Raw genomic sequence first — 26043 nt, 5'->3', positions numbered from 1 at the left:
AGAGGTGAATGTAGTGAGCGCTGAAGAAAACAGAGGGAGGGAGAATAGAGAAGAGGAGCAGAGAAAGCTGTATTGACATCTGTGAGAAAAAAAGGAAGGGCCAACCCATGATCTCTTTATACCACTCATGGGGACAACGTATTCAAATGAGTAGCGGATGTTTGGAGTAAATTAGTTGACCTTCACCCTGTGGGTCAGTGCCCTCTGTGTGTTCGAGTGTGTGCGAGTGAGTGAGATAGAAAGAACGTATGCTTTAGAAGAAAGGGTGGGGGGCATATTAATCCATTCGGCAGCCTGTGATTGACAGGCCCTGTCACAGTTTTTCAGATTTTTCCCAGGCATCAGAGCGTCACCAACGTGCCCACGTTTCAACAGATGCTGAAGCTTTATGGCACCTTGTTTTCCCACCACCACTTCTCTTTTCACACACTTGTTTGCTATTTTATGGCAGGCTCATTCCTTAGCTGAAGAGTCTGCAGAATGTAGTACAAAACAAATAGTAGTTTGTGCAGGGGAAGAAAATGGATACAATAACACTTGAAAAGTTGTCATGACATCATGTTTGCATGGTTGCTCTGCATATTACATACAAGTATTTAGGATTACATTCGATATGAAGTTTGCATAAAATATAGTATGATTCTCAAAGGCATTGCTAGGACTCACAGTAGGCATCATGATATATACAGCAGGTTTGCAAGGAAACTTCGCGAAATACCTTTTTATATCAGTATCATTATATACTCATATTGTGATATATACATATTTTATATATATTGTGACATTTTGTCATGATATTGATATTATATCAAACTTGCCTGATTGTCACAAGCTAAATTATATAACATTAAGAATATTTGCAGCACTCAGGATTCATTATCATTACAGTGATCAGTGTAGCACATGCAGCAGACCCGGTCATCCATTCCTCTGATCTTCTTTATCTCTAGCTCAAGCTAGAGCCTCAGTTAAGCATGGCCTTGTAACCCCTACATTCACAAGCTTCAACAACGGTACAGGCTGCCCTTTGACCCCTGGGGGTGTGACACTCAACCTTTGCCTCAACCTTCTGACTGGCATTCACAGCTGCGGCTGCTTGCCCCGAGGCTGGGGGTTGGGAGTGTGCAGAAAGGTGGACTCAGTAAAACGGAGGAAACAAATGGCCAAGCCTGAGATCTTCTAGGTTCAGCCTCTTTTGTCTTTTATCTTTTGTTTGACTGGAGAAAAGGGCCAGATCTTTGCAGGGAGCATGTTTTTTTTTGCATGAAGAAAAACACATGACCTTTGGTAAACACTGTTCTCATTTTCTCGCGATCTGTTCATCCTGGGGTTCCCACAAAGACGCCCTTAAATGAGCAAACCTATATGCCTTTAATAATATCACAGAATGGATTGCAAGAAAAAGGACACTCATTAGCTCTAGGGTGGTTTATACAGAGAAGATTAAAGGACACTTAAGTCATTGCTTTCCAAATATCTTAGCAAAAGGTTTGTTTTAATCAAAACACCTTTTTACTGTAATCCCATTTTTTTAATGTATCCACTGGAACTTAAGGTACATTGAATGCTACAATATTGTTCTTAACGGTTGTTACATTCTTGGTTATAAAATGTCCTTTAAAGCACAGTCTCCTCCTTCTTCCACTCCAGTGCCTCCAGCGTGGATTTTAGTTCAGCCAGTTGAGACTCGTGACGTTCCTGCATGGCTGTCATTTGTCGCTCGATCCTCCACAGCTGCTCATGGTTCTTTTTGTGAGCGCTCCTGCATGCACTCAGGGCTTTACTGCGAGATAGAAAAGAAAATCTTCAGATTAATCGGACCATTCAAAATCGGCTTATTCATCAGTACAAGCTTTAAAGCAAGTTTAGCTCGGTTGAAAAAATGTAAATGTTTCTTTTAATCCCAAATGTACTTTCTTTTAGGTGGTACTGAAGTTACTAGGCTAATACAGCTACCAAGTAATGGAAGATTATGACGTTTGAAGATCATTCAGGGACAATATATTTTTACAAATCGTACTGTAAATATATATTTTCTCATCTAATTGAAACATATACATCATTCCCACACTAGTGATAAATAGTTAATAAAATATTAATAAATAATAATAAATAAAAACAAATTGATTTTATTCTATTTTTTAGTACAAAATTGCACGTTGGTTGATTTGGACAGGTTTATTGTTCTTTTTTTTCTTCTGAATGCCACAGTCTAAACTGAGTGTTGAGTAAAATACTTACCTTTAACATCAAACATCCTTGACCTTTAACAAGGCCAACAAAAAAATGAATCCTTTCCCGAAATTCCGAGTTGTAATCTATAGTGATTGTGGAGGCTTTAAGCTTCTCTTCTGTGACTCATACAGCATTCTTGTGCTGGTACTTTCTCAGTATGAGTCAGTAATTATGTGATGAAAATTGTCTGTGCACTGTCAGCTCGATGTGTTACCATTGTATACAATTAAAGTTTAGTGTGTGAAGGTGCTTTTCTGAAAATTGGGTTTAGAGTGTTTATTGAGACATACAGTAGAGTTATCAAATCACTACACTGCATCAATTTACACCAAACCTGCTGGTTAATAATATTTTTCCTTCTCTATTTTTGTTTAAAAAAATCTGAGAGCAAGGATCATGCTACATAATCCTTTAGGAACATACATATAATGTCTTATTTTTTATATTAATGATTCTGATTTCATGTAGGATGCAAATACATTTACAAATGCAAATAAATGTTTGAGGGGCATTTTAAAAAATAGATTTTTATCTCTCCTATTTTCTGTCTATCATTGCACCATAGCTTCTCTATAGCTTCACTGATTCTGAAACTTTAATCAGATTACATCCTTTTCTTGTGAAGCATTACCCCTGATGCTCTGTCCTCTAATCTGTAGTTTAAACCTAAATGTAGCTCTATTTCTTTAGCATCACCCAGGCCAATAGAGTTCACCAGGGGGAAAAAAAAAACAGTTTCTGTAATAAATAAAGGTACTGTACTTGTGACAGAACAAAAGGCTGGCCACTTCCTCCTTGTTAACTCTCCTGTTTGTGGCCGACATCGCTGTGTCTAATAACTCTCGTAAAGATGTCACTTTCCTCTTCAGGGCTAGCTCCCTACAGAAATAAGCCATTAGTCGATTTTTGTGGTTGAGGTACTATATTATTATAGAAGTAGTTTATTAGTGCATGTTGCATTTCAATAAAGAAAGGTGATGAATCACAGATTGCATTGCTTGGATGCACCTTTGTCTTGCTGCATGAAGTTCTCTTGTAAGAACATGATTCCATGGACCAGGAGTTCCTGCTCCGCTCTCCAGTTCGGCCTGACAATCATTTATCCTCTGCAAGAAACATAAGCACAGTCTTAATTTGATTGGAAAAAGCTTTTGGGAAGGTATTTAAAAATGACAAATTATTCAAGTCAACACAACTTAAGTTATCCATTCCTACAGCTCCAATATACACTTACATACCTATGCATTAATTACTTAATTAGCCAAACACTTATTAGTACAAAATCTCTCATTTCTGTTGGCAAGAATGGCTAGTTCATAGGAAAAGTTTGAAGAGTATGAACGGAATGGCTTGACCAGACAATAAATCTACGATGATTTAATGAACCACTTTTTACAGTCTTTTTTGAGCTGAAAAGCATCTCAGAGCAGGATGGGCTACAACAGCAGAAGACCACATTAAATTCCAGTTCCAGGCAAGAAGAGGATCCCAGTTCACAGTTATGTTCACAGAACCTTAGTTCGAAGTTTAGTTTGAAAACTGGAAAAACATTTCCTGGTCCTTTTCAGTCTTCAGCTGTCTAGTTTCAGTTAATCAACTAGGTACTGCAAGACTTTTCTACCATTCTGCATTTTATACACATCAGTCCCCAAAGTGCAAAAATTCGGAAGCACTGATGAACTGCAGCATTCCTGGCTTTAAATGTTATCTGTGGTTGCTTGGAATGAAATCAGGCACAAATACTTCTTCATTGGGAAAGGGCCTGGCATTTAAACAGTGTGTGACTCACACCTATGATGTCATCCGTCTGGTTAAGTTAGCATGGCATTTATCCTGCCGTGTATGTGAATTCAAAATGTATACAGTATTTCAGAAACACAGACTTAAAAGTAGACAGTTAAATGTATGCATGGGTAGCATGGGTCTGAACAGGTTTTGAACAGTCTTAGGTCATGCCCTAATGCTAATCAGTTTACCCGCACAGGAAGAAAACAAAGCACCTGTTGTTCTGCTTTCCTTTCTTCCAGCTCCACTTGCAGGCTCTGAGCCATGGCAGCGCCAGCTGATTCCTGACACCTATGGGCTACTAGAAAAAGGTCAAGTGAGCGCCGTTCCTTCTGCTTTAACCTGATGAGTCCCCGCAGCTCGGACATTTCCTCCTACCAAATTGGGTCGAAAAGCAAGACTATAACTATAACCATAACATAATACAAAACTATAATATTTGGTGGTAGGTGGTAAGTTCTGGTATTTATTCCTATTCCTGTATTAGTGTTTCCTAATGAGTGTTTCTCATCTCTGATTTGGAGGAGGCTTCTGGACATCACAAATATGTTTTTTCTTAGAAAGAAATTATACACATTATATTATAAGATAAGATAATAAAATTATAGTTTCACAAAGATCTGGTGGTGGCTATCGAGTCAAAGTTAACTACTAAAAAAGCCCAGAGAACCAAATCATATTGAATGGAAAAATACACACAACACATATATCAGCCCATGCAAAAGCACACACTAGAAATGACCAAGCTTGTGTATTTTGTTCTCCATGCTGCCTTTTAACTTGCTAGCTTATCTTACACTGCTAACTAAACACCAACAACCTCAAAGTACAATGCCCAGTTTAAAATGCAGAAAAAAAAACTTTAGAAAGCAAACTTGACTTGAATGTGAGCTGAAAGGTCACAACAATATCTTAGCTCATTACCTAGCTAAAAGTAACCACCTAGCTCAATTAGTCTGCATGTGTGTACAGATACACATTAGTAATGGGCTCAGAATAGAGAGCACAATGTTAAAATAGATAGCACCCACATGTCAGACACAACAAAAAGGCAAGATCACATTTTACATTATGATTAGCTGAAGTAGTTGTATGATTTCTTGTACTTAATTCCAGCTACATGAGTGGCTGCTGTACAGATGTTTCTATTAAATGGGTTGTATATTATATGTATATTATACTAAACAAGAAAAAGCAACTAAAAGCATGCAGGCAATTTGGATTTGGTTTTGTCCAATTAATATGGAGTTAATGTAAGAATTCCTTAGTCAAAACCTTCTAAAATCATTGGAATTTTGAATAATTTTATGTATAATTACATTTTATGATGATAGCTCACCCTGACATTGGTTAGCTCACACAGCAGTGCTGTTTTCTTTTCTTTGGGGTTGTTTGAGAACAGAAAGCTTAGCTTCCTTGTGCCAGCCAGCGTGCCTGTATCAGGGCTGAGCTTTCCTTCTCCTGTGCGGGTTTCCTTTGGAATACACACTGTGGCCCTGTCCCGCTTCAGACGGCCGATCCTCTGCCTTATGAATCCAGTTTTTTCTTTAAACTCATCTGTAGACAAACTAAAAACAAAATTAAATCACTTTTGTTATATGCAAACAGCACAGCCACAAACTAAAGACATTCCACAGTAAATAAATAATTGTTCAAGAGGTGAAATGCATTTTAAACTTTCTGAGTCATATTTTTTGCAATTTTATTAATTGAAAATACGGGCTGTGATGCTCTTTATAACCTGCTCTGGGTGGTCACTGTTGTACAGAATGATTCCTTGTAAGCAGCACTCAAATTGCCAATGTGTTCTGGGGTAGAGGCCTCTGTATTGTTGAATAAGAAAGGAGAATTAGAAAGGAACTGAAAGCAAACCTGTTAAAATTACAAAATATATATTGTGTGTGTGTGTGTGTGTGTGTGTGTGTGTGTGTGTGTGTGTGTGTGTGTGTGTGTAAGGTTTTATATATATATATATATATATATATATATATATATATATATATATATATATATATATATATATATAGTCTCTTAGTATATAGTCTTGCTATATATATATATATATATATATATATATATATATATATATATATATATATATATATATATATATATATATATATATATACACACACACACACACACACACACACACACATATATATATATATATATATATATATATATATATATATATATATATATATATATATATATATATATATATATATATATATATGTAGTAAATCAGGATATTTTTAAATGAAACAAATAAGCAAATAAATAAATTATTTGCAAAGAAACACAACTCCATATAGATGATAATGATGATGATTAGTTTTACCTAATATTAATTAGGTATTAAAAGTATTGCCTAACCCTTGCCCTCTAACCCTCTAACCGTAACTCTAACCCTAACCCTGACCCCTAACCCTAACAATCACCCTAACCCAACCCTACCCTAGCCCTAACAATAACCCTAACCCAGCCCTAAACCCGAACCCTAAACCCTAATCCTAACTCCATTTATACCCTCCAAACCCAATACCCTTCCCTAACCTTAACCATAATCCCCTCGGATCGGGGTGTCAGTTCAGTTTGTGCAGTGTCAGGAGTGTCAGTAATGATTGGTTCGTGTAAGTACAGATCGGGAAGTGTAAGTCTGAGTACAGATCGGGTAGTGTGAGTACAAATCGGTAGTGTTAGTATGGATGGAGTAGTGTCAGTACAGATCAGGTAGTGTGAGTACAGATTGGTAAGTGTCAGTACAGATCAGGTAGTGTTAGTAAGAATTGAGTAGTGTCTGTACAGATATGGTAGTATCAGTAGTATCAGTAAGGTTCGGGTAGTGTCTACAGATTGGGTAGTGTGAGAGTGAGGACAGATCGGGTAGTGTGAGTACAAATCGGGTAGTTTTAGTACAGATCGTGTAGTGTGAGTACAGATCGGGTAGTATGAGTACAAATAGGGTAGTGTGAGTACAGATCGGGTAGTGTGAGTGTGAGTACAGATCGGGTAGTGTGAGTGTTAGAACAGATTGGGTAGTGTGAGGACAGATTGGGTAGTTTGAGTACAGATCGGGTAGTGTGAGTACAAATCGGGTAGTTTTGTTACAGATCGGGTAGTGTGAGTACAGATCGGGTAGTGTGAGTGAGTACAGATCGGGTAGTGTGAGTACAGTTTGGGTAGTTTTGGAACAGATCGGGTATTGTGAGTAAAGAGGTATGGCCGCGAATCGGGTAGCAACACAAATCAGGTAGCGCCGCAGATCGGGTAGCGCCGCAAATCGGGTAGCGACACAGATCGGGTAGCGGCGCAGATCGGGTAGCGCGGCATGTCGGGTAGCGCCGCTAATCGGGTAGTGTGAGTACAAGTGCATATTGGGTAGTGTGAGTACAGATCGGGTAGTTTCAGTACAGATCGGGTAGTGTGAGTGTGAGTACAAATTGGGTAGTGTCAGTCTAACCCTAACCCTTATCCCCAAACCCAAACTATAATCCTAACACCATTTATACCCTTCAAACCCAATATCCTATCTTAATTTTAACCATAATCCCCTCCCTCATCCCTATCGGAGATCCAAGCAAATTCTGGTGTTGCGGTCATTCCCTTAAATCAACCAGAATCCTAACTCTAACCCTAACCCTGACCCTAACCCCTATTCTTAAACCCAACCCTAACCAAAACCTAACCCTAACACTAAACCCTAACCCTCAAATTTTTTTTTACTTATATCTTAAAGGTCTTTTTTTAATTGTCAAAATATAGATCGGGTAGTGTGAGTAAAGATTGGGTAGTGTGAGTGTGAGTACAGATCGGGTAATGTCAGTATAAATCGGGTTGTGTGAGTACAGACAAGGTAGTTTGGCCCTATCCCTAAACCCTAACCTTAAACTCTAATCCTAACCCCAAACCTAAACCCTAACCTTAACCCTAAACCTTTTCCCAAACCTAACCCCTAATCCTAACCCCATTTATACTCTCCAAACCCAATATCCTTCCCTAGCTTTAACCATAATCCCCTCCCTCATCCCTGGCGGAGATCCGAGCAGATTCTGGTGTTGCGGTCATTCCCCTAACCCTAACCCTTACCCCAAACCAAACCGTTGACACTAACCCTAACCCTAACACTAACCCCCCAACCCTAAACCTAACCCCCTAACCCTAAACCTTACCCTAACCTAACCCGAAAACCTAACCGTAATCCCTATCCCTAACCATAAATTCTAACCATAATCCCTATCCCTAAACCTAAATCCTAACCCTAAAACCTAACCCTAATCCTCAACCCTAAATCCTAACCCTAACTTTAACCCCCTAACCCTAACCATAACCCGAACCTTAACCCTAAATCCTAACCATACCCGTTAACCTTAACCTTAACCCCAACCCTAACCCTACCCTAACTCTACCCTAACCCTAACCTTAAAACCTAACCCTAATCCCTATCCCTAATCCTAAATCCTAACGCTAACCGCTTACCTTCATAGTCCTACAGGCCAACCCGCAATAGTCTGTGCCCCTGAGAAAAAGAGCAGAGAAAATTTGGATTCAGAAACTAGGTACTGTTTATCACCAATGCCTTAACAAGAGATGAATAAAGCCATATTAGAGGGCATTGATGGCCTGTGCAAACAGGTTAGCACCTACCTCTGACTCAAAACCTAACCCTTAAACCAAATCGCTAACCATAACCCTAAATCCTAACCCTAACCGCTAACCTTAACCCCAAACCTAACCCTAACTAAAACCTAACCCTAATCCCTATCCCTAACCCTAAATCCAAACCACTAACCCTAACCCTAAATTCTAACCCTAACCGCTAATCTTAACCCCAACCCTAACCCTAAACCCTAACACCAAACCTACCCTAACCCTCAACCCCCTAAACCTAACCCCAACCCTAACCCAAACCCTAAACCTAAAACTTAACCTTGATCCCTATCCCTAACCCTAAATCTTAACCTTAACCCCTTACCCCTAGACCTAACCCTAAACATAACCCTAATCCTTATCCCTAAATCCTAACCCCAACCCTAACCCTAACCCTAAAACCTAACCCTAATCCCCAAACTTAACCCCTACCCTAACCTCTAATCCTAACCCTAACCGTTAACCTTAACCCCAACCCTAACCTAACCCTAAAACCTAACCCTAATCCCAACCCTAAATCCTAACCCTAAAACCTAACCCTAATCCCTAAACCTAACCCTTAATCCAAACCCTAACCCTAAACACTAACCTTAACCCTAAATCCTAACCCCTAACCCTAAAACTAAACCCTAACCCTAACCCTAACCCTAATCCCTAAACCTAACCCTTAATCCAAACCCTAACCCTAAACACTAACCTTAACCCTAAATCCTAACCCCTAACCCTAACCTAACCCTAAAACCTAACCCTCATCTCTATCCCTAAACCTAAACCCTAACCCTAACCCTACCTCTAACCGCTAACCTTAACTCTAACCCTTACCCTAACCCCCATCCCTAACCCCAACCCTAACCCTAACCATAACCCTAAATCCCAACCCCAACCCTAAATCCTAACCCTAACCGATAACCTTAACTTTAACCCTAACCCTAACCTCCTAACCCTCAAACCCTAAACATAACATCTAACCCTAACCCTAAAACCTAACCCTAATCCCTATCCCTAACCGTAAATTCTAGTCTTAACCCTAACGCTAACCCTAACCGCTAAACCTAACCCTAAATCCTAACCGCTAACCCTAACCCTAACCCTTAACCCTAACCCTCATTCCTATCCCTAACCCTAAATCCTAACCCTAACCACTAACCTTAACCCTAACCCTAACTCCTAACCCTAACTATAAATCCTTACCCTATCCCTATCCCTAACCCCAACCCGAACCCTAACCATAACCCTAAATCCAAACCCTAACTTTATTCCTAACCCTAAATCCTAACCCTTACCGATAACCTTCATCCTAACCCTAAACCTAACTCTCTAACCCTAACCCTAACCCTCAAACACTAAACCTAACATCTAAACCTAACCCTAAAACCTAAACCTAAACCTAACCCTCTAACCCTAACCCTAACCCTCTTACCCTAACCCTAAAACCTAACTCTAACCCTAAAACCTGACCCTAATCCCAGGGACCTAACCCTAGCCCTAACCCTAAAACCTAACCCTAATCCTAACCGTTAACCTTAATCCTAACCCTAACCCCTAACCCTAACCCCTACCTCTAATCCTAACCATAACCCTAAATCCCAACCCTAACCTTATTCCCAACCCTAAATCCTAACCCTAACCGATAACCTTAACCCTAACCCTAAACCTAACCCTCTAACCCTATCCCTAACCCTCAAACCCTAAACCTAACATCTAACCCTAACCCTAAAACCTAACCCTAATCACTATCCCTAACCCTAACATATAACCCTAACCCTAAAACCTAACCCTAATCACTATCCCTAACCCTTAATCCTAATACTAACCCTGACCGCTAACCCTAACCCTAACCCTAAATTCTAGTCGTTAACCATAACCCCTAACCATAACCCTAACCCAAACCCTGACCCTAACCCTAACTATTAACCCTAAACCCCAACCCTTTTTTCTCAACATTTTTATTTTACTTATAACTTAAATGTTTTGTTTTAATTTTTAAAACATAAATATATCGGGTAGCGTGAGTACAGATTGGGTATTGTGAGTGTGAGTACAGATCGAGTAGTGTAAGGACAGATGGGGTAGTGTAAGTACTAATCAGGAAGTGTAAGGACAGATCAGGTAGTGTGAGTATAAATCGGGGAATGTGAGGACAGATCGGGTAGTGTGAGTACAAATTGGGTAGTGTAAAGACAGATTGGGTAGTGTTAGTACAGATCGTGTAGTGTGAGTACAGATCAGGTAGTGTTAAGTACAGATCGGGTAGTGTAAGTACAGATCGGGTAGTGTGAGTGTGAGAACAGATCGGTTAGTGTGAGTGAGTACAGATCGGGTAGTGTAAGGACAGAGCAGGTAGTGTGAGGACAGATCGGGTAGTGTGAGGACAAATTGGGTAGTGTGAGTACAAATCGGGTAGTTTTGGTACAGATCGGGTAGTGTGAGTACAGATCTGGTAGTGTGAGTGTGAGAACAGATCAGGTAGTGTGAGTGAGTACAGATCGGGTAGAGTAAGGACAGATCAGGTAGTGTGAGTACAGATCGGGTAGTGTAAGGACAGATTGGGTAGTGTGAGTGTGAGTACAGCTGGGTAGTGTGAGTACAAATCGGGTAGTTTTGGTACAGATCGGGTAGTGTGAGTACAGATCGGGTAGTGTGAGTGTGAGTACAGATCGGGAAGTGTGAGTAGAAATCGGGTAGTTTTGGTACAGATCTGGTATTGAGAGTACAGATCGGGTAGTGTGAGTGTGAGTACAGATCGGATAGTGTGAGGACAGATGGGGTAGTGCAAGTACTGAACAAGTAGTATGAGTATAAATCGGGTAGTGTGAATGTGATTACAGATCGGGTTGTGTGAGTACAAATCGTGCAGTTTCAGTACAGATCGGGTAGTGTGAGGACAGATCGGGTAGATTCGGTACGGATCGGGTAGTGTGAGTACAGATCAGGTACTGTAAGTGTGAGTATAGATCGGGTAAAATGAGTTCAAATAGGGTAGTTTTGGGACAGATCGGGTAGTGCGACTACAGATCGGGTAGTGTGGGTACAGATGGGGTAGTGTAAGTACAAATCGGGTAGTTTTGGTACGTACAGATTGGGTAGTATAAGTACAGCTCTGGTAGAGTGAGTAAATACAGATCGGGTAGTGTGAGTACAAATAGGGTAGTTTTAGTACAGATCGGGTAGTGTAAGTACAGATCGGGTAGTGTGAGTGTGAGTACAGATCGGATAGTGTGAGGACAGATGGGGTAGTGCAAGTACTGAACAAGTAGTATGAGTATAAATCGGGTAGTGTGAATGTGATTACAGATTGGGTTGTGTGAGTACAAATCGGGCAGTTTCAGTACAGATCGGGTAGTGTGAGGACAGATCGGGTAGCTTGAGTGTGAGTACAGAGCAGGTAGTGTGAGTACAAATCAGGTAGATTCGGTATAGATCGGTTAGTGTGAGTACGGATTAGGTAGTGTAAGTGTGATTATATATCGGGTAAAATGATTTCAAATAGGGTAGTTTTGGGACAGACCAGGTAGTGTGAGTACAGATCGGATAGTGTGAGTGTGAGTACAGACTGGGTAGTGTGGGTACAGATGGGGTAGTGTAAGTACAGATCGGGTAGGGTAAGTACAGATCAGATAGTGTAAGTACAGTTCGGGTAGTGTGAGTGAGTACAGATCGGGTAGAGTAAGGACAGATCAGGTAGTGTGAGTACAGATCGGGTAGTGTGAGGACAGATTGTGTAGTGTGAGTGTGAGTCCAGACCGGGTAGTGTGGGTACAGATAGGGTACTGTAAGTACAATTCGGGTAGTGTGAGTGCGTACAGATCGGGGAGTGTGAGTACAAATCGGGTAGTTTTGGTACAGATAGGGTAGTTTTGGTACAGATCGGGTAGTGTGAGTAAAGATCGGGTAGTGTGAGTGTGAGTACAGAACGGGAAGTGTGAGTAGAAATCTGGAAATTTTGGTACAGATCTGGTATTGTGAGTACAGATCGGGTAGTGTGAGTGTGAGTACAGATCAAGTAGTGTGAGGACAGATGGGGTAGTGTAAGTACTGAACAGGAAGTGTGAGTATAAATCAGGTAGTGTGAGTGTGAGTACAGATCGGGTTGTGAGAGTACAAATCAGGTAGTTTCAGTACAGATCGGGTGGTGTGAGTGTGAGGACAAATCAGGTAGTTTCGGTACAGTTCGGGTAGTTTCGGTACAGATCGGGTAGTGTGAAGACAGATCGGGTAGCTTGAGTGTGAGTACAGATCGGGTAGTGTGAGAACAGATCGAGTAGAGATTATTGTGAGTACAGATCGGGTAGTGTGAGGACAGATCGGGTAGTGTGAGGACAGATTGGGTAGCTTGAGTGTGAGTACAGATCGGGTAGTGTGAGTACAAATCGGGTAGATTCGGTACGGATCGGGTAGTGTGAGTACAGATCAGGTACTGTAAGTGTGAGTATAGATCGGGTAAAATGAGTTCAAATAGGGTAGTTTTGGGACAGATCGGGTAGTGTGACTACAGATCGGGTAGTGTGGGTACAGATGGGGTAGTGTAAGTACAGCTCTGGTAGAGTGAGTGAGTACAGATCGGGTAGTGTGAGTACAAATAGGGTAGTTTTAGTACAGATCGGGTAGTGTAAGTACAGATCGGGACGTGTGAGGACAGATCAGGTAGTGTGAGTACAAATCGGTTAGTTTCGGTACAGATGGGGTAGTGTAAGTACAAATCGGGTAGGGTACGTACGGATCGGGTAGTGTAAGTACAGATTGGGTAGAGTGAGTGAGTACAGATCGGGTAGTGTGAGTACAAATAGGGTAGTTTTGGTACAGATCGGGTAGTGTGAGTAGAGATCAGGCAGTGTGAGTGTGAGGACAGATCGGGTAGTGTAAGTACAGATCGGGACGTGTGAGGACAGATCAGGTAGTGTGAGTACAAATCGGTTAGTTTCGGTACAGATCGGGTAGTGTGAGTACAGGTCGGGTTGTGTGAGTGTAAGTATACATTGGGTAGTGTGAGTGTGAATACAGTTTGGGTAATATGGGTACAGATCGGGTAGTCTAAGTATAGATCGGGTAGTGTGAGTGTGAGTACAGGCCGGGTAGTGTGGGTACAGATGGGGTAGTGTAAGTACAGATGGGGTAGCGTAAGTACAGATCGGGTACAGTAAGTACAGATCGGGTAGTGTGAGGACAGTTCGGGAAATGTGAGTGAGTACAAATTGGGGAGTGTGAGTACAAATCGAGTAGTTTTGGTCCAGTTCGGGTAGTGTGAGCACAGATCAGGTAGTGGGAGTACAAATCGTGTAGTTTGATACAGATAGGGTATTGTGAGTACAGATTGGGTAGTGTGAGTGTGAGTACATATCGGGTAGTGTGAGTGTGAGTACAGATCGGGTTGTGTGAGTACAAATCGTTTAGTTTGGTACAGATCGGGTACTGTGAGTACAGATTGGGTAGTGTAAGTGTAAGTACAAATCGGGTAGTGTGAGTGTAAGTACAGATTGGGTAGTGTGAGTACAAATAGGGTAGTTTTGGTAGAGATCGGGTATTGTGAGTACAGATTTGGCAGTCTGAGTTTGAGTACAGATCGGGTAGTGTGAGGACAGATCGGGTAGTGTGACTACAGATCGGGCAGTGTGGGTACAGATGGGGTAGTGTAAGTACAAATCGGGTAGGGTACGTACAGATCGGGTAGTGTAAGTACAGATCGGGTAGTGTGAGTAAATACAGATCGGGTAGTGTGAGTACAAATAGGGTAGTTTTTGTACAGATCGGGTAGTGTGAGTAGAGATCGGGTAGTGTGATTGTAAGGACAGATCGGGTAGTTTTGGGACAGATCGGGACGTGTGAGGACAGATTGGGTAGTGTGAGTACAGATCAGGTAGTGTGAGTACAAATCGGTTAGTTTCGGTACAGCTCGGGTAGTGTGAGTACATTTTGGGTAGTGTAAGTGTGAGTACAGATAGGGTAGTGTGAGTGTGAGGACAGATCGGGTAGTGTGAGGACAGATTGGGTAGTGTGAGTGTGAGTACAGATTGGGTAGTGTGAGAACAGATCGGGTTGTTTCAGTACAAATCGGGTAGTGTGAGTGTGAGTATAGATCGGGTAGTGTGACTTCAAATCGGGTAGTTTTGGTACAGATCGGGTATTGTGAGTATAGATCGGGTAGTGTAAAACCTAACCCCAACCCTCTAACCCTAACCTGAACCGTAACCCTAAATCCTAACCATATCCGCTAACCTCAACCCCAACCCTTCCCTAACTCTACCCTAACCCTACCCTAACCCTAACCCTAAAACCTAACCCTAATCCCTATCCCTAACCCTTAATCCTAACCCTAACCCCTAACCTTCATGGTCCTACAGGCCAACCCGCAATGGTCTATGCCCCTAAGGAATAGAGCAGAGAGAATTTGGATTCAGAAAGTAGGTACTGTTTATCACCCATGCCTTAACGAGAGGCATATACAGCCATATTAGGGGGCATTAATGGCCTGTGCAAACAGGTTGGCACCTACCTCTGACTCTAAAACCCTAAAACCAAACGCTAACCATAATCCTAAATCCCAACCCTAACCGCTAACCTTAACCCCATCCCAAACCTTAACTAAAACCTAACCCTAACCCAAATCCCTATCCCTAAATCCGAACCACTATCCTTAACCCCAATTCCTAACCCTAACTGCTAATCTTACCCCAACCCTCACTCTAAACCCTAACACCAACCCTACTCTAACTCTCAACCCCCTAAAAATAACTTTAAACCTAACCCTAACCCAAAACCCTAAACCTAACCCTAAAACTTAACCTTGATCCCTATTCCCTAAACCTAAATCCTAACCCTAACCCCTAACCCTAACCCTAGACCTAACCTTAAACATAACCCTAACCCCCTAACACTAAACCTAATCCTAACCCTAACCTTCACCTAACCCTAAAACCTAACCCTAATCCCTATCCCTAACCCTAACCCTAAAACCTAACCCCTATCCTTAACCCTAACCCCTGACCTTAACCCCTAACCCTAACCCCTAATCCTAACCCTAACCCTAACCATTAACATTAACCCCAACCCTAATCCTAACCTTCACCTAACCCTAAAACCTAACCCCAACCCTAACCACAACCCTAACCCTAAAACCTAACCATAATCCCTATCCTTAACCATAACCCCTAACCCAAATCCCTAACCTTAACCCCTAAACCTAACCCCTAATCCTAACCCTAACCCTAACCGTTAACCTTAACCCTAACCTAACCCTAAAACCTAACCCTAATCCCTAAATCCTAATCCTAACCCACTTACCCTAACCTTAAAACCTAACCCTAAATCCGAACCCTAACCCTTACCATAACCTAAACCTCAACCCTAACCCTAACCCTTAACCCTAACCTAACGCTAAAACCTAACCCTCATCTCTAGCTCTAACTCTAATCCCTAACCCTAACTCCTAACCATAATCATAAATCCTAACCCTAAAACCTAACACTAATCCCTAACCGTAAATCTTACCCTATCCCCTAACCCTAAATCCCAACCCTAACCCTAACCTTATCCCTAATCCTAAATCCTAAACCTAACCGATAACCTTAACCCTTAATCCTTATCCCTAAACCCAACCCTAACCATAACCCTAAATCCCAACTCTAACTTTATTCCTAACCCTAAATCCTAACCCTAACCGATAACCTTCACCCTAACCCTAAACCTAACCCTCTAACCCCAACCCTCTTACCCTAACCCCTAGGGACCTAACCCTAGCCCTTAATCTAAAACCTAACCCTAATCCTAACCCTAACCGCTAACTCTAACCCTCCCCCTAAATCCTAACCGCTACCTGTAACCCCAACCCTAACCCTTAACCCTATCTCTAACCACTATCCCTAACCCTAAATCCTAACTGCTAACCCTAACCCTCATCCCTATCCCTAACCCTAAATCCTAACCCTAACCCCAACCTTAACTCTAACAGCTAACCTTAACCCTAACTCCTAACCCTAACAATAAATCCTTATCCTAACCCTATCCCTATCCCTAACCCCAACTCAAACCCTAACCATAACCCTAAAACCTAACCCTGAATCCGAACCCTAACTCTAACCATAACCCTAAACCTCAACCCTAACCCCTAACCCTTAAACCTAACCTAACGCTAAAACCTAACCCTCATCTCTATCCCTAACCCTAACCCTAACTCTAACCGCTTACTTTAACCCTAACTCTAATTCCTAACCCTAACCCCTACCTCTAACCTTAACCCTAACTTCTAACCCTAACCATAAATCCTAACCCTATCCCTATCCCCCCACCCTAACCCTAACCATAACCCTAAACCCCAACCCTAACCCTAAACCTAACCTCCTAATCCTAACCCTCAAACCCTAAACCTAACATCTAACCCTAACCCTAAAACCTAACTCTAATCCCTAACCGTAAATCTTAGTCCTAACCCTAACCGCTAACCCTAACCGTTAACCCTAACCCTAAATCCTAACCACTAACCCTAACCCTAACCTAATTCCTAACCCTAAATCCTAATACTAACCGATAACCTTCACCCTAACCCTAACCCTAAACCTAACCCCCTAACCCTAACCCTAACCCTAAAACCTAACCCTAACCGCTACCCTTAACCCCAACCCTAACCCTTAACCCTAACCCTAAAACCCAACCCTCATCCCTATCCCTAAACCTAAATCCTAACCCTAACTCTAACCACTAACCTTAACCATAAATCCTAACCCTTACCCTAACCCTAAGCATAACCCTAAATCCCAACCCTAACCCTAAACCTAACACTCTAACCCTAACCCTCAAACCCTAAACCTAACATCTAACCCTAACCCTAATACCTAAAAATAAATCACTATCCCTAACCCTTAATCCTAATGCTAAACCTAACCGCTAACCCTAACCCTCTAACCCTAACACTAACCCTCTTACCCTAACCCTAAAACCTAACCCCTACCTCTAACCCTAACCCTAACTCCTAACCCTAAACATACATCCTAACCCTTACCCTAACCCCAAGCATAACCCTAAATCCCAGTCCTAACCCTCAAACCCTAAACCTAACATTTAACCCTAACCCTAATACCTAAAAATAAATCACTATCCCTAACCCTTAATCCTAATGCTAAACCTAACCCCTAACCCTAACCCTCTAACCCTAACACTAACCCTCTTACCTTAACCCTAAAACCTAACCCTAAAACCTAACCCTAATCCTAACCCTAACCGCTAACTCTAACCCTAAATCCTAACCGCTACCATTAACCCCAACCCTAACCCTTAACCCTAACCCTAAAACCCAACCCTCATCCCTATCCCTAAACCTAAATCCTAACCCTAACTCTAACCACTAACCTTAACCCTAACCCTAACCGCTAACCTTAACCCCAACCCTAACCCTAACTCTTAAATCTAACCATAAATCCTAACCCTTACCCTAACCCTATCCCTAACCCTAAGCATAACCCTAAATCCCAACTCTAACCCTAACCCTAACCCTAATACCTAACCCTAATCACTATCCCTGGCCCTTAATCCTAATGCTAAACATAACGCTAACCCTAACCCTAAATCCTAACCACTAGACTTAACCCTAACCATAACCCTAACCCTGACCTTTACCCTATTCCTAACTCTAACACTAACCCAAACCCTAACTCTGACCCTAACCCCTATTCCTAAACCCAACCATAACCCTAACCCTAACCCTGACCCTAACCCAGACCCTAACCCTTATTCCTAAACCCAACCACAACCCTAACCAAAACCTAACCCTAAACCTAACCATTAACCCTAAACCTAAACCCCAACCCTTTTTTCAAAAAAATTTTTTTTTACTTATAACTTGAAGGTCTTGTTTTAATTTTTAAAATATAAATATATCAGGTATTGTAAATACAGATTGGGTATTGTGAATGTGAGTACAGATCAGGTAGTGTGAGTAGAAATCGGGTAGTTTTGGAATGTGAGTTCAGATAGGGTAGTGTGAGGACAGATCGGGTAGTGTGAGTGTGAGTACAGATCGGGTAGTGTGAGTACAAATCGGGTAGTTTCGGTACAGATTGGGAAGTGTGAGTACAGATCGGGTAGTGTGAGTACAAATCAGGGGTGGTTTCTGTACAGATCGGGTAATCGGGTAGTGTAAGTGTGAGGACAGATCGGGTAGTGTGAGTACAGATCGGGTAGTGTGACTGTGAGGACAGATCGGCTAGTGTGAGGACAGATCAGGTAGTGTGAGTGTGAGTACAGATCGGGTAGTTTTGGTACAGATCGGGAAGTGTGAGTACAGATCGGGTAGTGTGAGTACAAATCGGGTGGTTTCTGTACAGATCGGGTAATCGGGTAGCGTGAGTGTGAGTGTGAGGACAGATCGGGTAGTGTGAGTACAGATCGGGTAGTGTGACTGTGAGGACAGATCGGCTAGTGTGAGGACAGATCAAGTAGTGTGAGTGTGAGTACAGATCGGGTAGTGTGAGTACAGATCGGGTAGTGTGAGTACAAATTGGGTAGTTTCGGAACAGATTGGGTAGTGTGAGTACAGATCGGGTAGTGTGAGTACAAATCAGGTAGTTTCTGTACAGATCGGGTAGTGTGAGTGCAGATCGGGTAGTGTGAGTGTAAGTACAGATCAGGTAGTATAAGGACAGATCGGGTAGTGTGAGTGTGAGTACAGATCGGGAAGTGTGAGTACAGATCAGGTAGTGTGAGTGTGAGTACAGATCGGGTAGTGTTAGTACAGCTCGTGTAGTGTGAATACAGATCAGGTAGTTTCAGTACAGACCGGGTAGTGTGAGTACAGATCGGGTAGTGTGAGTACAGATCGGGTAGTGTTAGTGTGAGTACAGAATCATTAATTATAATTATAATAATAAGAAAAAAAAATCCTAAAAAATAAAAATGCAATAAATGCATATAAGAATGTATTTGATTAGTCACTGGGCATGCATTTCCAAATGTTCCTAATGTGCTTGTATACAGCAAAAAATTTATTAAAGCTGTTTGTGTACAGCACTTTCATATGACTGGATGTTTTAGATTTCTTTTGAAAGATTTATTTAAGATTGATTTAGCTTTATAGGCAGATGGTTGCTTGGTAGCAGGAAAACTGTGATGATCTTGTACCTCTTCCCAGTACATGAGATAAAAATATAACAGCAGGTTACCACTCACAGATTTATTCACACAGTCTTTTTACATTTACAATATCTATTCCTGTATTTTTCAAAAACAAAATACTGTTTTTTGATATACCTTTTTTTTTTTGCAATATTTTGCAGCCAATGTTCTATAAATACCTTTTTCAAATACAAAGAGAGAGACAGAGAGGCAGGCATACTGACGATAAAAGTATGTGCACTCGTGTGTGTTTATGTATGTGTGTGTGCATGTGCGACACATGACACATAATGAATGTTGTGTGTAAGGTACCTGCTAACGCAGCATTCTGCTGTTTCCTGGCTTCACACAGGGACAAAAGATCACAGTATGCCTCCTTACACGCTTCACTGTCAGTCAAAAATCTTTTAGGTACTTTCTTATACAAAAACTTCTAACATTGTGGCAAAATAATTATATAAGTAAAATTTTTATCTCACATCTATTAAACCACTGCTTGCTACAACATACAGAGTGTTGGAGTAGACATCAGCAGCTTACCTGTATGAGAGGGCCACGTTCAGAGCTGAGCAGTCAGCCTCGTAGCGGCTCAGAGCCATGCTGACCTGCTCTGATTCACTTTTCCGTCTCTCCAGAGCTGATGTCAGACGCTCATTTCTTGCTTTCAGTCGGTCCAAGGACCTACACATCAAAACTATATATAAGTTTTAAAAGATGCTGGATTTGTGTACAACAAAGGTGTCCAATGTCTACATATTACTACATATTCTACATATTACTACAGGTATATGTTGGACAATACACAATGCCAAATCCTCAAATGCCTCACCTTTGGAGACGCTCTGTTTCATTTACCAAAACCGAGCTACCAGAACTGGGTCTCCGTGGCCTGGATGGAGAGCCAGTTGGTGAGATGGACATTCGTCGTGAGAAAAATGGAGACGCAGGAATCGTCGGAGATGCCCAAGAGCGGCTTGAGGTCTTACTATGGGACAAGGATGGACTTCTGGGTGGAAAAGAACTAGGTGTAACCAGCCATTTGTTTTTCAGCTCGTCCAACTATTGCCAAAAGGTGAATTTTAGAGGCCATTAGACATTTGTTAAATTGCTCAACAAGACATGTTGTGAGTCTCAAACTAGCAGACTGATGTAGCTAACAAAGCTGCTTTTAGTTTCAGTGCAAAACTAACCAAGCAAACAAAACAAATGCTGGCATTTCACATCATTTGGGGTAAAAAAGGAAATAAATTTTTGGAACTTTGTAAGGTGTAATTGATTGTAAAACTTTGTTAACCCTCTCTTGTAGTAATTTCTTCTCTTGTTCCATCTCCAAAATGCCTTCTTCCATTTTCTTCTGTTCTTCTTGGCGTTTCTGCAGGCTGCTGCTTAGTTCCCGGTTAAGTTGTCCCAGCGACAGAACTTCTTTTTGATACTTTTGACGAACTTCAGTGGGTAACGCTGATGTGTAAGAGATCCCAAGCTCCCTCTCTATTTCTTCTAATACCTAGGACAAATGTAAAGTTAATCTAATAAAGTATTTCTCCTGCACAAAAACAATTAGGTATGCCAGCAAATAGTATGGTTTATGTCATTAGTTACATGTTAGTAAAGGAAGGTAACAATGTCTGGGTTGAGTCATGTCTTTAATTGGTGCTTTGTACTGTATAACGTCTGAGAATGGGGACCAGTGGAATCTCACTTGTGTGGCCTGAACCCAGATATCGCGTGCTGCAGTGATATGCGCTTCCTGGGTTTTGTCATCATCTTGAATGTGAGAGGCAACCAACTTTCTCCTTCTGCTGGCAGATGACTCCAGGGTGGACAAAACCTGCTGGAGTTTTGTCCATATCTCTCCACTTCTCCCTGTGGTCAAACATTGTAAGTGCAATATCAATATATTAATATGATGTGTATATAAAAAAATGCCCACAATTAAGACAAAAATAAACATATGTTATGTTTTGGTGTGTTTGGCTTGTTTCACAGATCAGGTCTTTTTGATATAAAAAAAAAAGTTGAAAAATAGTAACAGCGATATCGGTTTGCATTTCCCTTTCTATACATTATTTAATAATTTTATCTACATCGAAATCACTAACGCTGTTTTGTCATTGGTGTTGAAAATAGTCAAAATAATTTTTGCCTAATTATTAGCATTATATACCTTTTATAAGTTTTCTCTCAAAGAACCCACAGAGATGAACAATCTTTAAACAGAACAAGGATAATTCATTACAAGAAGTATTAGACTTTGCTGCTGATCTAGAGCAATAAAAAATTTACAATAAGGCAAATGTGGCTCAACAAAAGGCAGAACAAGGTTTGTCAGTAGCACTAAAAGTTTTGAAAACATTGTCTTTTTTATCTGTTTAGCGTTGCGTTTAATGTTAAAAAATGTGCAAGTTTCTACTGTTGCTTATGTTAATGCAACTATCATTATCTCACAAACCTTTTTTTTTTTTTTTGAGGTAAAAAAAAACAGCTTGTTGTGTTAAGAAAGTGTAAAGTACATCATCTTTCGAAACTTTCCTATATCAATAAAAGAAAAGTCTGAAAATGTCTGACAGTTACCCTTGAAACAATTGTTGTGTATGAATATAAACCTGTGAAATGAATCTGTCATAATGAGTATTTCCTATTACCTGACTGAGACTTTAATAGTGCTGTGGTGTAGAAATGTGTATTCACTTTCTTCACTGAATGTAAAAAAGAACATCAGTTTAATACGGAAAAAACAAAAAGAGTTTGAAACACATCATGACTGATGCTGTGACATTGTGTTAATAAAACATGCCTTCATATTCCCCTGAGTGTTTCTTGATGACTGACTTCACAGATGCTGATCCACTGTGAGCCCCTGGCCTTATCTGTGGTGCCGGGGGACTGGAGTTCAGGTCTGAGGCTGGTTTGCAAGTTTGGAGCTGTGTCTCATAGACCTTCCGATCACTGATAAAAAAAAAAAAAACTCTATTATGTACGTGTACCCAATATAAACCTTTTTTTTTCATACAGCTGTGAATGTGTCCTTACCATGGTAGTTTTAGAGCACTCATTTTCATGTTAAGCTCAGATATTATTTGGAGCAAAGTGCCCACCTCGGCTTCGCACTGTGCCAGCTCTGAGTCAGCCCACGCCAGGCTGTCTGTTTTCTACAACGCACAAGTCACATACGTTTGAGTGCAGTCAAGATGTCATTTCCTTTAAAGTCAGATGAACTACTTTTTACTTTGCACCTTGTACACAGAACTTGAGGATCGGAAATTTGATAACAGTTCGCTCACATGATATATGTATAGTGAATATTGTAAAGCAAAGTGCAAATGTTTACACACCCTGTGATATGTAGGTGAGGGTTATAGGTGATATCTGGTTATATCCATTTTATAACTTTACTTTTTACAAATTAAAATGATATTAGACCAAACACAACTGTGTACCAGTTTCTTCCAACAAACCATCATATTCCTTAGCACAAAGAAACTGGACTAGGACACACACAAACACACACACACACACACACACACACACACACACACACACACACACACACACACACACACACACAATATGATTATTTTATGCAATTATGCACAAAAAACATTGCTGCTAAAAATCACAGAATGTTTACATATCCTGCATTGTTTATTATATCCTGTGTTACTATAGTCCTGTGTGCCAGTCTGCTTGGTTCTGTGTTGCCTTATGTAACATGTTGGTCCTGGAAAACCGTGCACTGTACCAGGTGTACAAGGTTGAAATGATAAATCCACTTGACAAAAAAATACAAGTAGCATTACATTTTCTCTTCACTTGAACTTAGGACCCAAACCTGTTGCAGCATTCCAGTGCCCCTGTGCACAAAGTTATATGATGTATTGTTTAAATGGGTTGGAGTGGAAGATCTTGAATAGCCTGCTATAGATCTCTGACCTCAATCTTGCGGCCCTGGTTGATCGTGGAATTGCATTTGCCACATAAATAATTTGTTTAGCTGATTTTCCCAGTCTCTCGTGGATAGCACTTATAGGGAATTGTTTTTATAGAGTTTCATGTTGAAATAATGGAATTTATAAATAAAAATATAATTATTAATTATAAAATGAAGTAAAATGGTAATATATAAAATACTGTACAGTACATGTACTCACTATAAATGTGACGCAGTTTTTCGTTTATGGTTTATGGAGGGTGGTTTTGGAACGTTCCAATGGCGATAAACGGGGAATTACTGTAGCTGACTTTACTAATGCCCTTGTGGCTAACTGAGCACAAATCACCACAAGCACCTCAATCCAGAAGAGTGGAGGTTATTATAACAGCAAATAGGAACTAAATATGGAATGGGATGCTCACAAAGTACATTTAAATCTTATGATCAGGTGTCCGCAAACTTTTGTTTATATAGTGTATTTTGGAGGTAAGGAAATAGAAGGACTAAAAGGTGAACAGATAAGCTATAAAATATTGTGTGTGGAAGCAAAGTTGAAAATAATTGAAATTATAGAATGTTTGTGAAACCAGTGCAACTATGTCATTAAATCTGTGTTTAATGATCTGTCGTGTTCAAGGGTGCACACACATTCGCAAAAGTATATACCTCTGGGGATAAAAGACATCTATGAAGGAAAATATTAACGTGAGTGTGTACAGCTTTTTGTTTTGAGCAAAGGAAACAGAGCAAACACACATCCTGTGAGCATACTTCCTGCTTCTGTGTTGTTGGCTCTAAATTTATGAGAAAACAAACAAAACACCTTTAATGTTGTCTTTATTAATGTTTAAAGACATATGTCATGTGACATTTGAGCTTTAAATTTCATAAAAAAATAAAATAAAATCTTTTGTTCCATTGGCTTTAAAGTTAAACAAAACCTCCATTACATGCATCAGCAAACATCTGTATGTTAATATTCCTTATATAAATATCATCTATGTCCATACAACATTTTCATAAACCACAGGCCTCATTTCACTGAGAACATGCAAGCAGGCAATAAATGGTGTCGCATTAGAATCAGCACTATGGAAGAAAGGGACTCACCTCTGTCATGGTTTTCGTGCTACACTTTTCTCTCCATCCCCTCACCTAAGATCATAAAAGGCACACAGCACAGCTGTATGTTTCTGGGCAGGAGTCTGCGTCCTGTAGCCCGAGGTGTGATTATAGGCTCGAGTAGATCCACATAGAGTGCCCGTCTCGTGGCATGCAGTGCTGTCGGATCAGGAAGAGGTTTTTTTCCCATATCCCACCTCTTTGCTAGCTAGTTGTCGCTCTGACTCTACATAAGGAGGTTGATTTTCTCCACTCCATTGTAATAAAGACATCTGGTAACTAATGAAAGCCATGATTACAGCCCCCACCCATGCTCTTTGTGGGATCTTTTCCTGTTTTCGTTTAGACTTGTTTGCCTCTATTGAAAGGGAGTGTTGAAAAGCCCTTGTTCTAGAAAAAACATATTTTCATAGTATGAGATAAAGTATAAAGAAATGCCTTTAGGCCAGTGAGAAAAGGTATACAAAAGGTATTTATGTTTTTCTGGCATACAAAGTAAGCTTCCTCCTCCTTCAAGGGTTTTAAAACTGAGCCAAGTAAATGTTCAGTATGTTTAACGTCATGTTAACAGGGACAGCCTGTTAAAAGTTCCCCACTCTCAGAACTTGACCACCATCCAATATTTACAATCATATGCACTGACAATTTAATCCCATTGTCACTCAGTGTCACTCCTCTGCTATTACACTCCTTACAGTGTTCACTTTGATAATGTTCGCACAGAACTGTCTCTTTAATTTACCTCAAGTTCACCTCACCTCAATCACCAATGCATACACAAAAAATCTGTTTATTCTTCAAATACTGTATATTTATATCTTTATTTGTTTGTTATCTTTCATTTATAATGTAAATGAGTTGTAGAGTTTTTTTTACTCTTTATGCTGCTGTAATATGTGTATTATTCTCTGGAACGATTGAACTGTCTGTCTGTCTGTCTGTCTGTCTGTCTGTCTGTCTGTCTGTCTTATTTGATGTGTAAATTGTGGATTTCTGTAGTTTGATATGTATGAATGTAGTGAGTTTGATATCATACAATACTTTGTTATATATGTTTTTATTTACATAAACATATTTACATATTTACATTAAGTAACATAAGTAACAATTGGTTCAGTATGATATACCTAAATCTTCTAGAAATTATGCAATATTATTTTGTGCACTGCCTTCTGTAATCTGAAGGTTATTTAAAATTCAACCAAGGACACATGGGA

The 26043-nt window shown here is 40.5% G+C and overlaps 1 protein-coding gene across 2 annotated transcripts; it reads right to left on the bottom strand.

Annotated features, from left to right (window-relative positions):
• Window positions 1-541: 541 nt before the first annotated feature.
• Window positions 542-25145, bottom strand: ushbp1 (Usher syndrome 1C binding protein 1). Of its 2 annotated transcripts, XM_083558829.1 has the most exons (15): window positions 24815-25145; window positions 22804-22922; window positions 22568-22719; window positions 22416-22469; window positions 21473-21636; window positions 21068-21277; window positions 20603-20832; window positions 20314-20454; window positions 20086-20162; window positions 5762-5843; window positions 5360-5588; window positions 4236-4394; window positions 3244-3341; window positions 2998-3114; window positions 542-1783 (listed from the first exon to the last, which is right to left on the bottom strand). In XM_083558829.1, exons 1-15 carry the CDS (start codon window positions 24821-24823, stop codon window positions 1618-1620), a joined length of 2007 nt encoding a protein of 668 aa, XP_083414955.1. In that variant the 5' UTR covers window positions 24824-25145; the 3' UTR covers window positions 542-1617. The 2 variants fall into 2 exon arrangements, with proteins under 2 accessions (XP_083414955.1, XP_083414956.1); XM_083558830.1 differs by lacking the exon at window positions 22416-22469 and having other exon boundaries at window positions 21473-21632; window positions 22564-22719; window positions 24815-25144.
• Between the last annotated feature and the right edge of the window lie 898 nt (window positions 25146-26043).

Source organism: Silurus aristotelis, assembly GCF_946808225.1.
Source record: "Silurus aristotelis genome assembly, chromosome: 13".
Classification (NCBI taxonomy): domain Eukaryota; kingdom Metazoa; phylum Chordata; class Actinopteri; order Siluriformes; family Siluridae; genus Silurus; species Silurus aristotelis.
Note: the sequence above shows the minus strand (reverse complement) of the source record. Positions and strands in the feature narration are given on the sequence as shown.

Excerpts from the sequence above, each read along its gene's own strand:
- ushbp1 (XM_083558829.1), bottom strand. Across the intron at positions 5,844-20,085 it reads GCAGAATGCTGCGTTAGCAG|AGGCCTCTACCCCAGAACAC; the intron begins GTACCTTACACA and ends TCAACAATACAG. Across the intron at positions 3,342-4,235 it reads AAAGGAAAGCAGAACAACAG|AGGATAAATGATTGTCAGGC; the intron begins GTGCTTTGTTTT and ends TGTTTCTTGCAG.